This window comes from Benincasa hispida, chromosome 10 (assembly GCF_009727055.1).
Source record: "Benincasa hispida cultivar B227 chromosome 10, ASM972705v1, whole genome shotgun sequence".
NCBI classification, from domain to species: Eukaryota; Viridiplantae; Streptophyta; class Magnoliopsida; order Cucurbitales; family Cucurbitaceae; genus Benincasa; species Benincasa hispida.
This window is the reverse complement of record NC_052358.1, coordinates 18761100-18781967: the sequence shown is the minus strand read 5'-3', so window position 1 is coordinate 18781967 and position 20868 is coordinate 18761100. Positions and strand designations below refer to the sequence as shown.

The window sequence follows — 20868 nt, the reverse complement described above, 5'->3', positions numbered from 1 at the left end:
TTCTCTTAAATATGCAAATCATTGTGATAAGAAAATGGGAGAATAAGTTTAATTTTGAAAGCTAAAAATTAAAAAAAATAAAAAATAGTTACGACATTAGTAATCTTAACATTGTAAAAGAATCTTATCCTTGCAGAATACAATTGTTTTGGTAACGCAGATAGAGAAAAACTTTCATGCTGAAATAATAAAAAGGATTTATTTTTTTCCTTATGCAATCAAAAGTAGATGGAATTTTTCTAATTTCTGAGTTGAATCTGATTTTCAAGTCCTTGTTAATATCACTTATGCTAATAATTTAAATGATTCTCCTTCAGACATTATTTTCGAAGAAATTACATGGAGGATGATTAAAACCCCATATAGGTGGGTTTAAATACATTTAGGTCGGGTAACTGTGTGGCTCATATGTTGATAAAGGGACTACCTAATCTAAACTATAAAGGTTGGATTGGATTAGTTTTGTTCTTAGATTGGGTTAATTTTTTCTATTTTGATTAGATTGGGTTGAATAAATAAAAATTGAAAAATTGGACCGTAGGGCAATGGCAAAACCAGCAAATAATAAGATTTATAGTAACTTACATGACATGTACATGGTCACGAATTTTTATATCCTTGTTTTACCCTTGTCTAGTTCGTAGCTTTTGTTATTGATGAAACTGCAAATACATGGGATAATTGCTGATGGCTTAGTTCTCCACTTTCTTCTAATCGATTCCCACTTTCTTCTAATCGATTCATTCGAAAAACTAAAAATAATTGCTTTCTTCAAAATAACCGTAGCTCCTGATTTTCCTCACATTTATTGAAATGTTTGAATTTTTTTTTCATTATTTTATACCTATTCTTAATAAATTAATCGGATATTTTTCCATATCTTTTAAGATTTATTTATTTATTATCATTATTTTTTTTTATATGTTATTAGATTCAATTGTACATATTTCATATTCAATCACTATTTTAGCTGATATTTTGATAATACCTTACTTGTCCTTAGTTGTTTCGTATGTCCGGAATATAAAATATAGTGTAAGTATAGAGTTTTATTAATAACCAAGATATAAATATGTAGAATTTTATTAATAACCAAGATATAAATACAGTGTGGTAAGTGGAGAGCTTGATTAATAATCGGATTATAAATAACAATGTAATTGGAGAGCTTGATTAATAACCAAATTAATCATATTATAATCTAACAAATCCAATTTCAAAACTAAAAATGAGCGTCATTCGGTAATTTTCGCCATTTTTTGGAATTTAAATTATTTATTTTTAATATTCAAATTAGATTTTGATAATTACTCAACGAATTTATTTAAAATAGATCAATCTCTTCCTTATTTTCTTCCCCGAATTGATTGAAATTAACTATCTGTTTTGATTTGATTTAACATGTACCTTTCAAAAAAATATTCTGAATTAATCAATTTTTAATTTGTTTATCACCATTTTGATTTTAATTTATAATGTACCTTTAGATTTTACATTATTTTATTTGTTTTTTTATTATTTTAAATTTGGATTAATTTTTTTTTATCCTAATTAGGATTTTACCAAATATTGTATACATATTATCATCTAAGAAGCTATATATTTCATTTAAATTTTATCATTTTTTTGTATTTTTTAATCACCTTTTATTCGTTATCATCTTATGATATTATTATACCATCAATTTGTCTTTTTGACAAACAAATAAGTATTCAAATTAATCAAATAGTTGTTTCGTATGTCCGTAATATTAAATACAGTGTAATGTAAATAAACGAACTCCTTCCTGATTTTTCTCTCCAGAATTATATTTGAATTTATATTTTACTATCAAATTATATTTTATCGAACTACTTATCAAATTAATCACAATAAACAAAAATTTCCTGAATTTTCTCCCTAATCTATATTTGAATTTATCCTTTATGATCAAATTTGATTTTATCTAACTTTCAATTTGTTTAAATGTTTGTTACAAATTCAATTGTATCTAAATATTTTTTCATGATTTTATACATATTATGATCAAATTAATTTGATCTTTTTTTTTTTTTTTTTTTTTTTTTTTTTCCATATATCGATGTTTTCATTTTTTCATATAAAAACACGTAAATGTTGTACTTATAAAGAAACATATGAATGAGAATTAAACTTTAAATGTTTGAAACATGTGCGTGTATATATATATATATATTGCTTAGTTTACTACTAATATTATTAGTAGTAGTAATAATAATAATGACAATATCATCATCATCATCATCATTAAAATAAGATAACAAAAAACCTTAAATCTCATATTCTTCATATTCTTTACTTAGTCGCCCCCAAAATCTCTTTTTTTTCCTTCCCAATCTCATGTCTGCGATCGTTGGTTCAGCAACTCTTTCTTGAATTTCATCGTCTTGGCTAGCTTTTGACGATCACCCTCGCCAGGTCACCGACCTTTTTCACTTGCACACATGTTTTCTGCATTTGTTTCTACTTTGAACGTCACTTTCAACAATGTCGTTCTGGGATTGATAGTGTTTAAAGTTGGCTTTCAAAATCCTATGAGCAAAATGGTCACATGGAATGAAGATGATGAAAAACTCCGTACAACTGGTTTGATGTAAAAAAAGTTGCAATTTTTTCAAATACTCACTTCTCAACGACAACTTCCCTGATACAATCAACTTAACTCTTTCTCACCTTGGAGGAACTCCATCGTTAGACATCCATAAGTTTCTAATGACCCCATTGCCTGGTCATCATCTTCCCTTGCCTATACACATTCTATAGGCAACTAGACACGTTAAGGACCATATTGGATGATTGGACCATATTGGGTGATTTTTAGTTTTCGCTTATGGGATGTTTAGATACTACGAATTTGTGGTTCTAGAATGTTTAAATAGAGCGTATTTGTAGAATTCGAGTGGTTTTTGAAGCAATGTATCTTTGCATTCTCGTTTGTACTTAATTTTGTTGTTTTAAGATAATTTTGTCATTTACTAATTAGTATTTTCTATTATATAAATTCGTTTTACTATTTTTATAATTTTGAAACCTTTTTACCATTTTTTCAAATAAAACTTTAGAATTTGCTATTTCTCTTGTCAATCCATAAAAATTCGAGTTAACCCAACCCGAAATACATACATATTAATAAAAAAAATATATTTTTTTTCTTAAGTTTGACTACTTTGATTAATGAATTAATGGATTTTTATATTTTTGTTTCAAAATTGTTATGAAGTTTGATTTTTAACATTTGAATTTTATGAGATTCTAGTTATTAGCCATATGTCATAGATAAATTTACATATTTAAAATTAATAAGAAAAAAATAAATTATAACCGGACAACTCAACCTAACCTAATCCAACCCAAATTTTAAAGGTGGAATTGAGTTGGAGACTTTATTTAGATCGTTTGAATTGTCAATTCAACCAACTCAAAATTTTAGGTTTGTCCAAAAAAAACATTCTATATCCAACTCAATCCAACTCAATTCATATACACCCAGACAAAGTGTGTGCTATATCAAATGCTGAGGGGGTGTGTGGACCAATAATTCACCCCTTGGTTAATGTCTGTTATTGAATATGATCAACATTGTAACCCTATGTGTATTTCAATATCATAATGGAATTGCTCTTTGCCATTAAAAAAAATGTTGTTGATTTTAAAAACCGAAACACACATACATATACACATAATCTCTCGTCTCTAAAATGAAGTCAAGTCAATTACCGCTGAACTATATATATATATATATATATCATGCACGCTAATTCCAATTCAATATAGATTTATTGTAGATTTCAGTATTCTAGATAACTTCAGTCCATTAAGAGAAAATTAAAAGGATTTATTAAACATTTTGTTTTTTAGAGTCAAACTTTAGTAAGCAAGGCTTTTAAGTGTGGTTGAAGACTGGTTAAGCCAGTAGCCATCTGAACCAGGTAGGAAAGTTCTCCATCCACCAGTTTAAACACTCTGCTTATTTCTTTCACCTGTTGCAATAAAGGCAGGTAAATAGTCTGGCTTTTATCTGGTACTAAGATACATGGAAGTAGATATGAGATATGGATATGGTGACAAGTTAATTTTTTTTTAAATCAAGAATAAACACAGCAAGAAAACATTTACAACTAAAGCCAATGGATTTATGCATTTATGTCCTTGAAAAATGAGTTTGATGCATGTTACACTTACACTCAATTTATCCAAATGTTAGATCAATATGGACGTTGTATATCTAGTGTCTAACATAATAGACTAGTGTCTAATATGTGTCTAACAAGCGTTAGAGTATTGAAGTATCTAACCTAGATTTGCTAACTAAACTAAAGTGTTATTTCTTAGATATGGAATGTTGATATGAGTATAATAAATTATTGATTAACAAGCTTTCATTGAGAAAAAATAAAATTTTACATAGTACTAGCTTATATGCATGGGAGAAAGAAAGCACATGGAAACGAGAAAAAAACCTTGTTAAAATATGAAGTAGAAAAAAAAAAATGAGTCCCATCTGTTGTATTGACCTCATACAATCAGGAACAAGCTGTTTCCCATCAGTTAACGATAATGTTATCTTTTTTATAACATGTTATGTGGTTCATTTATCGTATCTAATGGAACCAAATCCTTTTTACATTTAAAAATTGGCATACCTTTTGTGTCCAAACGACTAACCCATAGATCTATGTAAGATTGTCATGTTTAATTCCATAAATTAAATACAAAAATAATTTCTGCCCATCCACAACCAAACACAATCATCTTTGATTCTCTGACATCTTATTCTCAAGCACGTTATTCTCAAACATCCTTTAGGTCCAAAAGGCTAACTTATAGATCTATAAGGGGATGTTTGGCTTGTGATTTTAGCAAGTCTCAGATTATGAAGCCTACAAGTGGGACATTTAGATTTGTGTGAACGTGTGTTCGGATTGTGTAAATCAATAAATTATAGAAACTTGAGTTCCTATTATGGTATTTAGTTCGTGGATTTATGATTTAAAAGAATTAGTATGCAGTATAAATTGAAGATCTCATAAGATTGGGTTCATAAACTATCGGGACGAGCAAATTCATATTGCCAAAGAGAGGCTTTAACTTCTTAACCCTAGGTTACACAGGTTTAACACGTAGGTTTACCCTCTAAGGTTTTTACTTGACATAGTTAGCAAGGATGACAATTAACTATTAATATCATTGAACAATGAGATTTAAAAGCTAATAAATACATCTATATTTGAAATTTCCCTGTATAATGATATGATCTAGTTTACGTTACCTTGGAAGCGTTCCCCACAAGTTCACTTTGGAGCTTTATCACTTTCTCTTCTGCATTATATGTTCCTTTCTGAAAGAGAGAGCCAAGTCGGGTCAAATTAGATGAAAAGTAAAACAGATGTTTCCATTAGTTGCAAGTTTTAGACAATGGAAAACAATATTCAGAAGTCGTTGATACTGATGCAAATAATAGTATTGGTCCTAAAATTTCGATGTCAGAAACAAATTTAAATTGGCTACAGAAATCACAGCTTTTATGGCAATGTGAAAGTTCACATGAGCAAGCGATATGGATCTATTTTTCTTCTTTCTTCATCTGAAAGTCACGTTGCATCATCAGAACTCGCTGCTGATTAATTATTAAATCCAATCCTACTCAGAGAACCTCCCTAGAATCTTGAATTTAATGTAGCTGATTTCCCTCTTATCAGTTTCACTATAATACCTGCTCCTTTCTGTTGTGTGAAGTGCATACAGCAAGTGAAAATAAAGAAAGACAAGCTGCAACTACATCACAAGCAATTAAATCTGCAGTAGCACAATTAAAAATATCGACTCAAGAAGATTGACAGCTAAAAGGAAGACAAAAAAGACAAAAAAGAACTTGTAGGTTGATCAAGTTCCACACATCCATATGGAGAGATTTGTGCAGTTTTGTTTCATTTCAAACTTTTTTTTCCATATACAAGTGTCCAAGCCAGCTAGGGTGCACCTCGACTATCTCACATGAGAACCTATCTAACCGTATAACATTTGGATGCTATCAAGGAAGCTCGTAGGATATTAAATCCTAGATAGTTGACCACCATGGATCTGGACTTATTCCCACTAAGCCTCTAAGCCCTTGTCATATGCATGTCCTTGTTGACCAACTAAACTAGGCCAATTCATGATGGTTAATTTCATTTCAGACTTATCCACTTCAACCACATCATCTATCCATAAAGCTGACTTTCAAATGAAATACCAACTTTTTTAGTACATGATTTCCTACACATGTAAAGAACTGCCCAAGTCTTGTGGCTTTTCTTTGAAGTTCTAGTTCAAACATGGTCTGAAGTTGCTCCCACATTTAGAATACATATTAACCAGCACATGCAGCTACATCGCTCGAATCACAGCCAAAACAGATCACTCCACTATGCACAACTTTTCCTGAAACCAGCTTACCCAAGCTTGCACAAGCACTAATCACACTAGCTAATATGGAAGGATTTGGATGTTCAGAAATCAATGAATTCTATAAATATCTTTTAACACATCTTTGCCATGTGCATTCTGAGCATAAGCAGCAATCATTGAAGTCCAGGAAACAATAATCTTACACGACATGGAATCAAAGACTCTTCTAGCTCTAACATCATTACACTTCGCATACGTATCAATAAGCGAGGAAAAGACCATAACATTAGCTCCATCACTAAAAATTTCAACATAGGCACGGAACTTTTCAAACAGGTCTTAATCACAGTCGCGAAATGAAGTCGTTGAGAACAACTGGACTTCTCAACATCGCTCCGAGCAGTGAAAGAGCTATAATCAGCCCACCATCTCAACATAACCAGCCATGAGTGAGGTCCCTGACACATCATTTGGGTTGGGCATTTCATCGAACAGTTGATGTGCGGCTGCAACTCTGCGGAATCTTACATTGCAACTGATGATATAGTTGACCGTGACAGTATAGTTTAAGAATCTGAGCTTTAGGGAAATGGAGTGGGTCGAGACTGAAGAAATCAAATCGTTGCAATTTCGAAGAAGGCGACTATGATTTCAACGGTTTGAAAGGACGCCCGTTTGTTTTCGCGGGAAAGACAGGGCCTGGTGAGGGCAAAGGGGAAATTGCGTTTCAACGGACAGGGCCCGATTATATTGTTAGAGCTCATACAGCATAGAGCCTTTTAAGTTTCGATCATTAGTTCTCAAAATCAAAATCGAAAAACAGAAACACGTCTATTTTCGACTACAATTCTCTTCCGGCCTATGAATTTGAATGTAATAGAAGCGCACACAAGAAGGAGAGATAGCGATGGTTGACCTGAACTTCAACGAGACCAGTGCTTTGAGCGATGACTACCTCAATGGTACCATCGGGCTTGGGACGCCAATATCCACTCTCAGCGTGCATTGGCTCTTTAGAATCGAGTTTCCAAGTCTTTTGACTGTAGGAAATCACTGGCTTCTCTCACCATCATCGTATTAAGAAATCCCCAAACAATGAAGAAGATAACCGATTAGACTAAATACGCAAAGTCCAATCGCGTGGAGTGAAACGATTATAATTATAAGATGATATCAACGACAATAATAAATAGAGACGAAGAACAGGGAGTCGAAGGTTACCTTGCCGGAATGGGAGAAGTGAAGTTCCTCGCCGTAAGAGAAGGAATTAATGGTGGGGAATCCACCGTCGCCTCTGCCTCTCCATGTTCCGAGTAAGAATGATAGCGGTGTTACGGCGGGATGGATGGACAACGGAGCCGGTGCCGGCGGCAGTTCTCCGTCCATCTATATGGCTGTTTTGACGGTGTTTTCTCTCGTTCGCTTGAGTTGGTGTTTTCAGTTTCTTACCGGCGGAGTAAACAAAAAAAATACTCCTTGTCCTTGGCGCCGAGCCATCCCTCGTAAACGGTTTTTTTTTTTTTTCCTTCTTCTTCTTCTTCTTCCAAATTCCAAAAACAACTAAACCAAACGTACCTTCAAACTATAAAGGTAAAACTTGAACCTACAAGTTTTAAAATTAGATCTCAAAGGTACCATATAGAAATGTAATAATTATATAAGTTGGAGAATCAATTTGTGTAACTATTATAAGTTTGAGGATCTAATTTTTACTTGTAGAAGTTTAAGGGGAACTATAAAAAATAGCACGCTTTACTTTTCACATTTTAAAAATAGCTCGCTTTCTGAATACTCATTAGATTAGTTTTTCTCAGGCGAGATTGGGCTCGAGATTAGATTTGAAACATTATAAATTCCAATTATCCAGCTGCTTTAAAAAACCTTCATATACACGGAAACAATTTTCAACTCCTCACCTCGCCCCAAATATCCATGTTTTGGCTTTCAAATTTTCCTTCTCCACGATTATTTGCATCCATAAGCTTCCTTATTGTAGAGACATTTCAGTATTTCCTTCATTTAATCTATGGTTTCATCTTAAATTAGTGCTTGGTTAGGGTTTTAGAGTCTATCTAAAATATATGAGAAATCTGGGTTGGATATTGTCTTTCTTTCAATATTTGGTCATTTTTTTGTGTATGTTGTTTGTTATTGATGATTTTTTGAGTACTTCATCCTATTTCAATTGAAATCTGCTTGAAACTTGGCCAAGATTCAATGAAGTAACCTGAGATCGTTTGAATGTATCCCGAGATTGGATGGATGACCATTGAGTTTTGGGCATTTTATATACGATCTTGGGCCAAGATCGTCCCCGAGATTTTAAACAGAATGGGATCAAAACCCTAATCTCGTGGCATGCCGATGTAAATGGTCTGAGTTCTTCATAATTAACACACGATATCGGGCGAGTTTTACACCGAGATTTAAGGCATATTCTAAATTTATGTGTATGTTTTGTTGTTGTTTTGCCTATTTGATTATTGGGTTCAATGCCTGGTTTGTGGTCTTTGAGACAAATGACATTGGTGCCTAAGATCCGTACTTCTAACTATTTTCTAGCAAATCTAACTTGTTGTTCTCATCTGACGAAAACAGTCTCGAATATTAAGAACAAGTTAACACCTAGGTAGTTGACATGTTTAAGTAGATTATTTTTTGTCATTTTCTAGATGTTAAGTTAGTTTTTAATGGGCCTTTGTGTCATTATGTTCTTTTGAGGGAGATACAAGAGGATAGGAAAGACATCAATAGCTTTAAGTTACTAGGGAAGAAACTGGGAAACCCGACTCTACAAACTCGAGGAAAGGCTGCACAGCAGTAGTAAGTGCGTTAAGACCGGAGCTTTTTGTAGTGCTAGCAGTAATGCAAGTGAATGAATCCCATCCCCTATCAAGTGAAGTGCTTACGCCCCTTTAGAGATAGGGGCGAGCAAAAGAGCTCGTTCTTCTATTATGAGATCTTTAGATTTGGGCGGGAAGAATTTGATATAGTGACAGATTTGAGATATAGGCCCAGTCGTGTAATTGAGTTTAATCATAATAAAGCTCTTAGGCTTAGGAAGTTGGACTTGGGCGATAAGTCCAACATGAATGGGACTGAGTTGGACAAGAAATTTTCGGATTATGAGTTCGAGAGTGATGAGGATGCGGTGAAGATGGCTCTATTCTATTTCATCGAGTTGACTATGATGGGAAGGGAATGGAGACAACACATAGACTGGACCATGTTGGGGTTGAATGATGTGTGGGAGGATTTTTGTAGCTATGATTGGGACGAAATGATATTTACGAAATCTCTTAGTAGCTTACAAGGTGCACTTAAAGGGAAAGTTGTAATGTACAAGAAGAAGCCTGCGAATAGTAAGTCGCCCGAGTCATACAATTTATACGGATCTCTGTTTTCTTTTCAGGTTTGTTAATTTTGTTTAATCATAATTTTTATTGGTATTTCAACCTTATCATGCATTTATCGATATTGTTTATTTTTTGAATTGGTAGATTTGGGCGTACGACATAGTTTTGTCCCTACAGATAGATAATGAATAGGGTTTCCATTGATGCAATATCGCACATCATGCGATAGAGTTGCACGTATTCACCTGGAGAAAAGGTGATTCACATAGGTTTTTGGGTCTCAAGTGGTAAGTTGTACTTCATTAAGTTCTATATGATGGTATGTTATTTATTTAGGGATAAAAGCTCTAACGTAGCAGAATAATCAAAACCTAACTCGAAATCAATCAAAAAATTAAAATACTAATATACTGGCAAAATTACTGGATAGAAAGAAGAGACCTAAAGCCTCAACCTACTGTAAAATTTAAGTTAAACATGAATTATAGTTTAGAAATTTAATCCTACAAAGAATAGAAAGTCACTTACTTTCGTTGATGACTCGAATGGAAGAACGCCAATTCTCTTATGGATTGAATGCACGAACACCACCAATTCGGAAACCTCAATATTCTCGGAGAATTTGGATATTGGTTTATGGGAACCAATCTCAAAATTTGGGAAAGAATGAGAGATTTTTCTTTTTCATATAACCCTTTTGCAAAATTTCATTCTTCAAATTCCCGTTCTTGATCCTTTTGTAGGTATTTCAACTAATGGAGAGAGAGATAAAACGTGGGAGCTATCTCACGTTTCTAATAACTCCCATGATAACTCCCCTACGTGGGATTTATTTATTTTATTTAATAAAAATAAAAAAACTAATTTGATTAATTATATTAAAATAAATAATTAATAATTAATTAAATCTAACTTAATTAATGATTTAATTTAAATCATATTTAAATAAAACATCTCTCACAAAACCTATAGTTTTAATTCAGTTAATTTAATTAAATCAACTTAAATTAAATTAAAAATTATATTCATCATTAATTAATCTTTCAATTAATTAATTATAAAATTAAATATCACATATTTAATTTAACCTACATGTGAATCATATTTAATTGTATTTCTCCTATAACATATAGTTTCAATATGTATCTAATACGCATTAATTTTAACCTATAGTTTTAATATGAATCAAATTCATATTAATTTAATATTTGAACTCCTTTAAATATTTATTTCTCTCTTAAATTAATTTTGAATCATATTCAAAATTAAATTTATATTATAAAGTTTAATTAAAATATAAACTTTATATTATAATGTATCATTATACATTATACTATTTTCCTATGTGAATTTGAACATTTCAAACTCTATTCAAGACATAATTACCTCAATTTCCTTTACGAGCTAGGAAGGAGACTTCATAGACCTACAGATCAGAAACTCCAACAATATGAGATTAATTTACTAAACTCATTAATCTTATTAATCAATATTCGTTAACTATGAGTACACTTTATTAAAGACCCACGACTGCACTCTTCTCAGTGTAAATATATTTCTGTGTCCATGGATATAGAAAATAACAACAAGTTAGTCCTTCACTAGTGTTCGTAACATCACTTGAGTGAAAATTACTATTTTACCTCTAGGTTACTTCTTTATCCTTAAGTACCAGTGCTCTTCTAATGAACAACCTGTTTATCGTCTAACCATTGAACAGAAATCCCTCTTGGGCTAGTGAGAGGGTAGGGCCCTTTGTTCAAGTCCCGGAACACTACTTAAGGGAACACTCACTAGAAGTGAAATCCATCTTTTATTATTATGTTCCCAGCTCTCACCTCGGTCTTGTCCCAAAATGGTAGGCATATTGAGTCGGCGAATTGGCCACTCTCACCCATACAAATCAAAGGACAATCTCTCATGAATAGGAGTTCATAATAGACTCGAGATTAAGACTAAGTTGCCTAGGTCATCATACTAAAATTGAAACCTAACTAGTCAATGGAGTTACATCTAGTCGTTACTATTTTGCTGTCCGGTCTTATGCAAACTCATTGCATATGATACCCTCACTCGCATGTCACCTACTTAAACGCGTTGGATTATTGCATTTGTATCAAATACAAAGTAGGCAGTATTTATAGTATCACCAGGATAAGGTATCCAATCTTATCCCTATACTATAGACCCTTTAGGTTGTATCTTGAACATTGATCCCTGTATATCTCCACATATAGTTCAAGACTCATAAGATAGTCTAGGATATTAGTTTATTTGATTTAGGGTTATTAAGACAAAACGAATTCAATATAATCAATAACACTTATTGAAATAACATCAATAACTTTTTATTGATAACAATAAATTATTTACATTTTTTATCTATGAGTTTTAGGGCATAAAACCCAATAAACTCCCACTTGAACTAAAACTCTAGTTAGTGGAATGTACATAATACCAATAATCCAAAACAACGAGAATGGTAAATAAATACAATAAAATAGGCATCCATATACCCATTACACATCTTCCACTTGTCCTAGATTATACAATGTAGATGTCTCCCAGACATAGACTCTCTAGATGACCTTCAAACACTTTAGTCGAGAATGCCTTCATAAATGGATCAGGGATGTTGTGCTTTGAAGCGATCTTTGTGATGATCACGTCTCCTCGTTTCACAATCTCTCGTATCAGATGGTACTTCCTCTCAATATGTTTTCCTCGTTTGTGGTTGGAGGCTCTTTAGAGTTGGCTACTGCCCCACTATTGTCACAATATAAGGTGATAGACAAGTCCATGTTTGAAAGGACTTTCAAATCACCTAAGAACTTCCTGAGCTAAATTGCTTCCTTTGTTGCTTCACAAGCAACTACATATTCTGCCTCCATAGTGGAGTCTGCAATGCATCCTTGCTTGATGCTATGCCATACTACAACTCCTTCATTCAGAGTGAACACTGATCCTGACATGGATTTTCTAACTCCCTCGTTCAGTTTGGAAGTCAAAGTCGGTATATCCCATAAGGATCAAATCCTTAGCTCCATACACCAGCATGTAGTCTCTCATTCTCCTAAGACACTTAAGGATGTTCTTAACCGTTGTCCCGTGGTTTAACCCAGGATTGGGCTGGTATCTACTGACTATTCCCACTGCATAACAAATGTATTGCCTGGTACAAAGCATAATATACATTAAGCTGTCCAAAGTTGAGGCATAGAGAATACGTCTCATATCCTCAATTCTTTGAGGTGTCTTAGAACACTATTCCTTAGTTAAGTGAACCTCATGCTTGAAAGGTAATAAATCCTTCTTAGAGTTTTGCATTGAATATCAAGTCAACATTTTGTCGATATAAATTGCTTAAGGCAGAGCCAATGTTCTGTTCTTACGATCCTTAATAATTTAAATCCCAAGAACATACTGCGCCTCTCCTAAATCTTTCATTTGGAATTGGACTGCTAGCCATTTTTTAACATCAGTAAGGTACCCTATATCATTCCCAATGAGTAGAATATTGTCCATAAAGTACCAAGAAAGCTACTTTATCGTTGATGATTTTCTTATAGACACCAGATTCATCAGTTTTTTGATCAAAACCAAAAAGGTTGATTATAATATAAAATCTAATGTTCTAAGATCTAGATTCCTGCTTCAACCTATAAATGGATCGATTCAGCTTGCAAACTTTTTGCTCCTGACCTTGGGCTATGAACCCCTCGAGCTGAAACATAAAGATCTCTCTTCAAGATTATCATTCAGAAAAGTAGTATTGACATCCATTTTTCATATCTCATAGTCATAATATGTGTCTATGGATAAGAGAATTCTTATAGATTTAAGCATAACAACGGGGAAAAGTTACCTCATAGTCAACCCTTCCTTTTGGGTATAACTCTTTTCTACAAGTCTAGCTTTGAAGGTCTGTACCTTTCCAGCTACATCTCTCTTTCTTTTATAGATCCATTTACACCCTATGTGTTTAATCTCTTTAGGTAGATCTACAAGTTCCCATACTGAATTAAAGTACATAGACTCCATTTTAAGGTCCATGGCTTTGCCCATTGGTCTTTGTCTACGTCATTCATTGCCTGCTTATAGGACAATGGATCCTCAATGCCATCATCTGGTATGACAACCTGAGTTTTAGTTAAACCCAATTAATGGTTAGCTTGTGATATAACCCTCCCACTATGTCGAGGCACTCTCAACGGTTGAGAAGGATGAGACTTACCTGAAGTGCTGGTTTCTTCATTTAATCTTGATGAAGGACCAACTTCATCAACAACTCTTGTTGACTCTTTAGTAGCTTCATTTAATACTAATTTTCTCCGTGGTTTATGATGTCTCATGCGGTCTTCCACCAAGAATGTATCGTTTGCTGATACAAACACCTTGTTTTTTAAAAGTTGTAGAACAAACCACCTCTTATTTCCATAGGGTAGCAAACAAATTTGCATAACCTTGAACGAGGTTCCAATTCCTTAGGATTTGTCACTAGCACATGTGTAGAACAATCTCAGATTCTGAAGAAATGCAAACTAGGTTTACGCCCCCTTCATAACTTGAAAGGTGTTTTAGAAACACTCTTCGAGGGAACATTATTCAAGATGTGAACTATAGTCTCTGTTGCATACCCCCAAAGAGAGCTAGGCAATTGAGCATAGCTCATCATAGAATGAACTATGTCTAACAGGGTTTTATTTCTTCTTTTTGATACACGGTTCTGCTGAGGTGTACCAGGTGCTGAAAGTTGGGATTGGATTTCACGCATATAGTCTTGTAATGTTAAATCCATGTACTTTCCACCTCGATTAGATCAAAGTGTTTTTATTGTTTTACCTAATAGGTTTTCAACTTCAACCTTGTATTCCTTGAACTTTTCAAGGGCTTCAGACTAATATTCCATTAGGTATAAGTAACCATACCTTGAATAATCATCTATGAAAGAGACTAAATATTTGTACCCTTCTCGAGCTTTTACATTTATTGGACCACAAAGATCTGAATGTATGAACTCTAAGGGCTCTTTGGCTCTATAATCTTTTCCACTAAAATGACTTTTAGTATTTTTTTCCATCAAGATGAGATTTACATGAAGGTAATGAATCATCTTCTAACTTGCTTAGGAATCCATGAAGGAAATCGGACATGAGGATTTCCATGAGCAGCAGAAGGATAGTTCCAAATTTTAGTCGTATATGAACATACACAATTACAGTCACAAACGAAAATAACAGGCTATGCATAAATCGAAATTACAGCATGCTTTACTAAACGATTAAGGGAAGAAATACACATACATTTGAAGACTCATCTTCAACACCCTTGATCACAAATGCTCACTCACAGCAAGACGGCAACACACGAACGCTTGTACACCACGACTGCAACACTACAAGATCCACATCAATCTCGAACACACCAATCACCCAAATCACGAACGCAGCGAACGACCTCCAAATAACCTCGACTATGTCGAGTTGAGTATGACACCATCATAATGGCTACCTTGGTATTCTCGGTATGAGAATCTAGAAGTGTAGGCTCTGTGTGGACTTGGAAGAGGACGGGACCGGAGGAGAACAATCGTGTAAACGATTGAGCAAGTGGGAGATGTCAAAGTCTATCGTATAGACAATGCCCAATCATTTAACAAATGCTATGTGATCGTTTAGCAAAAGTTGCACGATCATTTAGCTCATCGGCCAGTTGAGTGTCTATGTATAGAAACACTCCATGATCATCTAGTCTCTCCAAACTGTCGTTTAATAAATCGTATTTACTTGACAACCTTTCCATGAGTAATTTTCGAGAATGGAATTTTCAAGTCAACAACTTCTAAATTTAGGAAAACATTTTTCCTTTTATCTCACGGTTACCATGAAACCACTAATAACCTCCCACTCAATTGGTTATTAAAGAAAAAGAAATAATTATCTAATAATTAATATTATTATAAATATATATGATAACCAACTTACCATAGTATATTTATAACCTATAGTTTTAATATTTCATCTCATGAAACATATAAACCATAGGTATTTTTCTATTCCATGGCACTTAATGTAAATCTCATTTACATTAATCCTCCACTAGATGTATCCCATACATCACACCGATCATATCATATATAATTGAATTACCTCTTGTCAATTTGAACATTTAAAATCAACACCAAGAACTGATTCTCAACTTGAATCCATTAAGGTACCAAGGGGACCTTATGAACCTGTAGCTCGAAGCTCCAACGATACGTGAATAACTGACTAAACTTTTTAGTCATGGGATTCACCATCCGTTAATTGCCAGGCACTCCACTAAAGACTGACAACTAAACTCTCCTTACTACAGATATATTATGTGTCTATATCAACCAATCAACAGTACGATAACCTTTCATAGATCGCTCGTAAGTACAGCTGGGCCAATAATCGTTATGCCCCTGTAATTACATCTAACTCCTTAAGTACCACCGATCCCTGTAATGAACATAAGTCATAGTCCTAATATGACTGAGTCTTCTTTTCTAAAGAGAAATTGTGGCCACTATGTGCAAGCCTTGGAATCAGCTCTTAAGGGAGCAATCTTTTTACTTACCCCTACTTTGGGGAAGGAGTGAATTTCATCTTGTGTAACTGAGTTCCTAGCTCCCAAATCAGACAAGTCCCCCAAAAAGATAGGCATGTTGAGTTGGCAATCTAGTCACTCTCATCCATACTAATCAAAGGACCGCCCTCAAAGACAGAAGTTCCCAAAACACTTTGGATTGAGGTCATGTCACCTATGGTCGTTTAGGTGAGATGTAAGTCTCCAGTATCAACGACGTTATATACAGAGTCTAGTCATCTTGTGGTTCGGTCTTATACAAACTCTTTGTATAGGATACCCCCGCTCGCATGTCTTCACATGAATGGTCAGGATCTACCATCTGTAGTAGTTTACAATACTTACAAACCTCTACAAAATGGGCCGTATCCGTAGTGTCATCAGGATGAGGAATCCCTCCTTAATCCTTATACTACAGACCTATTTAGGTTATTGCTTAAGGCATGATCCACTTTTATATCTCATATATATGCTTAAGTTTACATAGGATAACCATGGAGCTTTGTTTATTAGATATGAGTAAATGCCACAATGAAATAACTCTTATTTTAGTAACATTGTGCTCTGACGCGATCTTCATGACTATCACATCACCGCGATGCACAATCTCCCTAATCAAGTGGTATTTCCATTCGATAGCTTGCCCCGACGATGACTCTGAGGCTCCTTTGAATTTGCCACAGCCCCGCTATTATCAAAATAAAGAGTGATTGACAAATCCATATTTGGAACAACTTCCAAATCAGTAAGGAATTTCCTCAGCCAAACAACCTTCTTAGCTGCTTCAGAAGCAGCTACGTATTTGGCTTCCATAGTGAAGTCCGCGATGCATCCTTGCTTAATGTTTTGCCACACTACAGTCCCTCCATTCAGAGTGAACATTGACCCCAAAGTTGATTTACGAGAATCTCTATCGATCTGAAAGTCAGAGTCTGTGTATCCTGTAAGGATCATATCTTTGTCTCCATACACAAGCATGTAGTCCCTCGTTCTCCGAAGATACTTGAGGATCGTCTTGACCATCGTTCAGTGATCAAATCATGGATTGGACTGATGCTGACTGACAATCCCTACTGCATAGCAAATGTCAGGTCTGGTACACAACATTGCATACATTAAGCTTCCAACAATCAAAACTAATCTCCATTCCATTGTTGAAAATAAACACTTTATTTTTAGAAAAGGAGACAGTATACCCTTATTCAATGAGACAAGAAATCGAGATTAAGTTTCTCTTAATATGAGGAACTACGAAAATATTATCCAGTAATAGATAATGTTTCTTGTCCAAAAATAACTTCAGTCTACCTACAACAGCAATTAAAACAACCTCACAAGTATCAACTCGAAGAGTCATCTTTCCCTATGGCAATGTTTGCCAGGAACTGAATCCTTGGTAAGAGAAACTGACATGATTAGTAGCACCTGAATCTAATCATCATTCTCTACCAAACACATCTCCAAGACCAATGAATCACATTTACTGTCTTTGGACATTCTCCTCTTTTGGAGAGTATTGGGATCAGTATTAAAACCTAAATAAGCTCCAAGTTGCATTTCAGAGAATACTTCTCGTCCATGAACCTTAACAGAGTCAACAACACTTGCTTCCTCTTCCTGGAGTTTAACTTGGGAATTGACACTACTGGTTTTGTCATCTATCCCTTTATGCTCGAAAGGTAAGAACTAACGTTCAAAAAATTCTTGCAACGAGTTCATGATCTTGTGTGCAATGACCATGTTCTCAACCCTTTTGGCCAAAACATCAGGTATGCTAGCCAAAATGGCCAATGAATTAGCCTTCATCCACACCTCATATGCATTATGAACACTTCGTGGTGCACCAAGGGTCAGGACTTGAGGACATTCCTCAACCATGAAAAATTCGAGGTCGTTTACCACGAAATATGTTTTATATGACTCTTTCCACTGTATATAATTGGTCAAATTAAAGGCTTTAAACAGAAATACAAACATGTCGCTGAAAACAAAAACACATTGACCTACGTTAGGTTTTAAGCAAATACCTATTGAAAAAACATACAACATCTAATAAGGTTTAGCAAAACTAACATGAACCCTGTGTAACATCTAGTTTCGCAATGATGCTTCAAAGGTTTAGGATAAAAGCCGCCGAAAGGAGGTTAATTATCCCTCATCTGAATTGAGAAATTCTCAACCAGTCATTAATACCAGAACAACTGTTGCTCCTATAACGGCTAACCATCATTGATTTGGTCAAGAGATCATTAACTTACTTAACAATCTTCCGTAAGTGTGACCCGCCATTTTAGGCCCTAGAGATCCACTGCAAGTAGCCAATTCGAAGGGAAAAATCTGATTGGGGCAAAAACCTAAAGCGACCCTATCCATTTCTAGAGTTCACCTTGATCTTAACAAACTGCACAAACCTAAGGTTTAGTTTACTTAGAAAAAACACGACTAAGAATTTTAACTAAGTGATTTTTTAGGTTTGTCCAAGAGTAACTTTTACTTTGGATAGTTGAAACAACTTTTGATCATCATCCATTAAACTCTTTAACAGAGTATTTGACGAATTGTTGCATGCTTGCAGAAAATGTATCTAATTCACCTTTCCAGGTAGGTTCCCAGGTAGGGGTGTTCCGTTTCCATCAGCTTAAGTACCTCAGCCTAGGCAGAACCTGCCTTAGACAAAAGGTCCCTTGTAGATAAATTTAATACAATTTTAATCTTTTATGCCAATCAATTTAATCCTATTAAATCGATTTAAAAAGATTAAACTAGGTTGCTAATCCCATTAGAACCTTTGAACTTAGGTCTATCTCAATCCAATTTTAAAACCCTTTTAAAAATGAGTTCACCCTAAGTTTGTATGCAACTTTTTCTTATCGATTTTAGTTCTAATTTCCTATATAACGCTTATAAACAGGAAACAACCAAAATCAACCACAACGCAAAGCTAACACATACAACCTTCATAACTTTTATAAACAGCCTAAGTGTCATGCTTCATGCATTGTCTGTTCATTGCTACTTTTTTATATAACACTTATACAAACAAGCAACAAATCAAGCAAAACATGCTTCCATACATCCTTATACTATAACGCTGATAATATAAAGATGATGCATGAATATGCTCAGTGCATGCAAAAAAATATCACTCTTATATTTCATGATGCATGTGCATGCTCTCTAGTAATTTCTTCATGCAATATTATAACACTTATAATACATGATGTATGGATGTTTGCACAACCTAAGGTGAGTTTCAAAACTATATGTCAAACATTTTGCCATATAAACTTCATACATCACATGTATAATAAACAAATGTTGATGAATTGGGAAAAAATTGCCTCAAATCCTCAAAAGTACAAGCTCACTATTATAAAACAAGGAGTCTCCGATTCAAATAGGCAAACCGGGTCTTAAACCATTTGGGCGAAGCAACGCGTCTCCACTGATCATGTACCAAACTTTCCCGTGATCGTCTACACGAAAGAACAAATGCTTTGCTCAATCATTTACCTATGCTTCAGAGCTAAATGATTGTTTAGCAACGATCATGTACCTTTTACTATGCGATGAAGCATAAGGTACGTGATTGTGCAATGCGCTTTGCAACACAAGCCTTATACGATCGTCTAAACGACTACGATGCGATGAAGCATGATCGTCTAAACGATCGCTGAGCGAGCGCCTTTGTATCGTATACCGCGTGATCGTGTAGTCAGTGACTATGCGATGAGACATGCTAACTACACGATTGTTTAGCACGCGCCTTCTTCTAAATGATGAGCATCATATGCTCCCACTACGATCGTCTACCTCTAGCATCTCCGCGATCAAGCAACCAACGATACACAATAGAGTAAACGATTTACTCCATCGTTTAACATTAGCTAAACGATCGTTTAGTAAATACTATACAATTGTATAGAAAAATCGACACGATCGTTTAGTTAAATCTCAACGATCGTTTACCTGAGACTACACGACAATGACCAACTCATGGCCTTCTTCTTTGCTGAGAACCACATCTCCATGCTTTGAAACTTCATCACAGATAACTCGACTAATTTAAACACTTTGAATTACAAACTCGATAGCAAGTTAATTATGCCCAAAACACAGTGGCCCTTAAAATTAACACTTTGTAATTTAAAGAAAGCTTTAAACAGAGGCAATTAAACCCATAAACATTCATCAACGTCATCTACAAATGCATTTAACAATTAAATGCAATGCAGAAAACCCACGAAGACTGTAAAAGAAGTTCAAAACAGAAGAGAAATTTGGAATATCAGAACAACCTGGCTCTGATATCAATTGAAGGAAATCGGACATGAGGATTTCCATGAGCAGCGGAAGGATAGTTCCAAATTTCAATCGTATATGAACATACACAATTACAGTCACAAATGGAAATAACAAGCTATGCATAAATCGAAATTACAACATGCTTTACTAAACGATCAAGGAAAGAAATACACATACCTTTGAAGAC

The 20868-nt window shown here is 34.4% G+C and overlaps 1 protein-coding gene across 1 annotated transcript; it reads right to left on the bottom strand.

Annotated features, from left to right (window-relative positions):
- Positions 1–3731: 3731 nt before the first annotated feature.
- On the bottom strand, positions 3732–7953 carry LOC120087876 (UPF0678 fatty acid-binding protein-like protein At1g79260). Its single transcript, XM_039044871.1, has 4 exons — positions 7630–7953; positions 7325–7465; positions 5288–5356; positions 3732–3998 (listed from the first exon to the last, which is right to left on the bottom strand). The coding sequence occupies exons 1-4, from the start codon at positions 7792–7794 to the stop codon at positions 3879–3881; spliced, it is 495 nt and encodes a 164-aa protein (XP_038900799.1). The 5' UTR covers positions 7795–7953; the 3' UTR covers positions 3732–3878.
- Positions 7954–20868: the final 12915 nt, after the last annotated feature.

Bases quoted from the DNA above. Each gene is read 5' to 3' on its own strand.
- LOC120087876 (XM_039044871.1), bottom strand. From the start codon at position 7,794: ATGGACGGAGAACTGCCGCCGGCACCGGCTCCGTTGTCCATCCATCCC. The intron at 7,466-7,629 runs GTAACCTTCGAC...TGGTGAGAGAAG, and splicing joins ACTTCTCCCATTCCGGCAAG to CCAGTGATTTCCTACAGTCA. The intron at 3,999-5,287 runs GTAACGTAAACT...TTATTGCAACAG, and splicing joins TTGTGGGGAACGCTTCCAAG to GTGAAAGAAATAAGCAGAGT.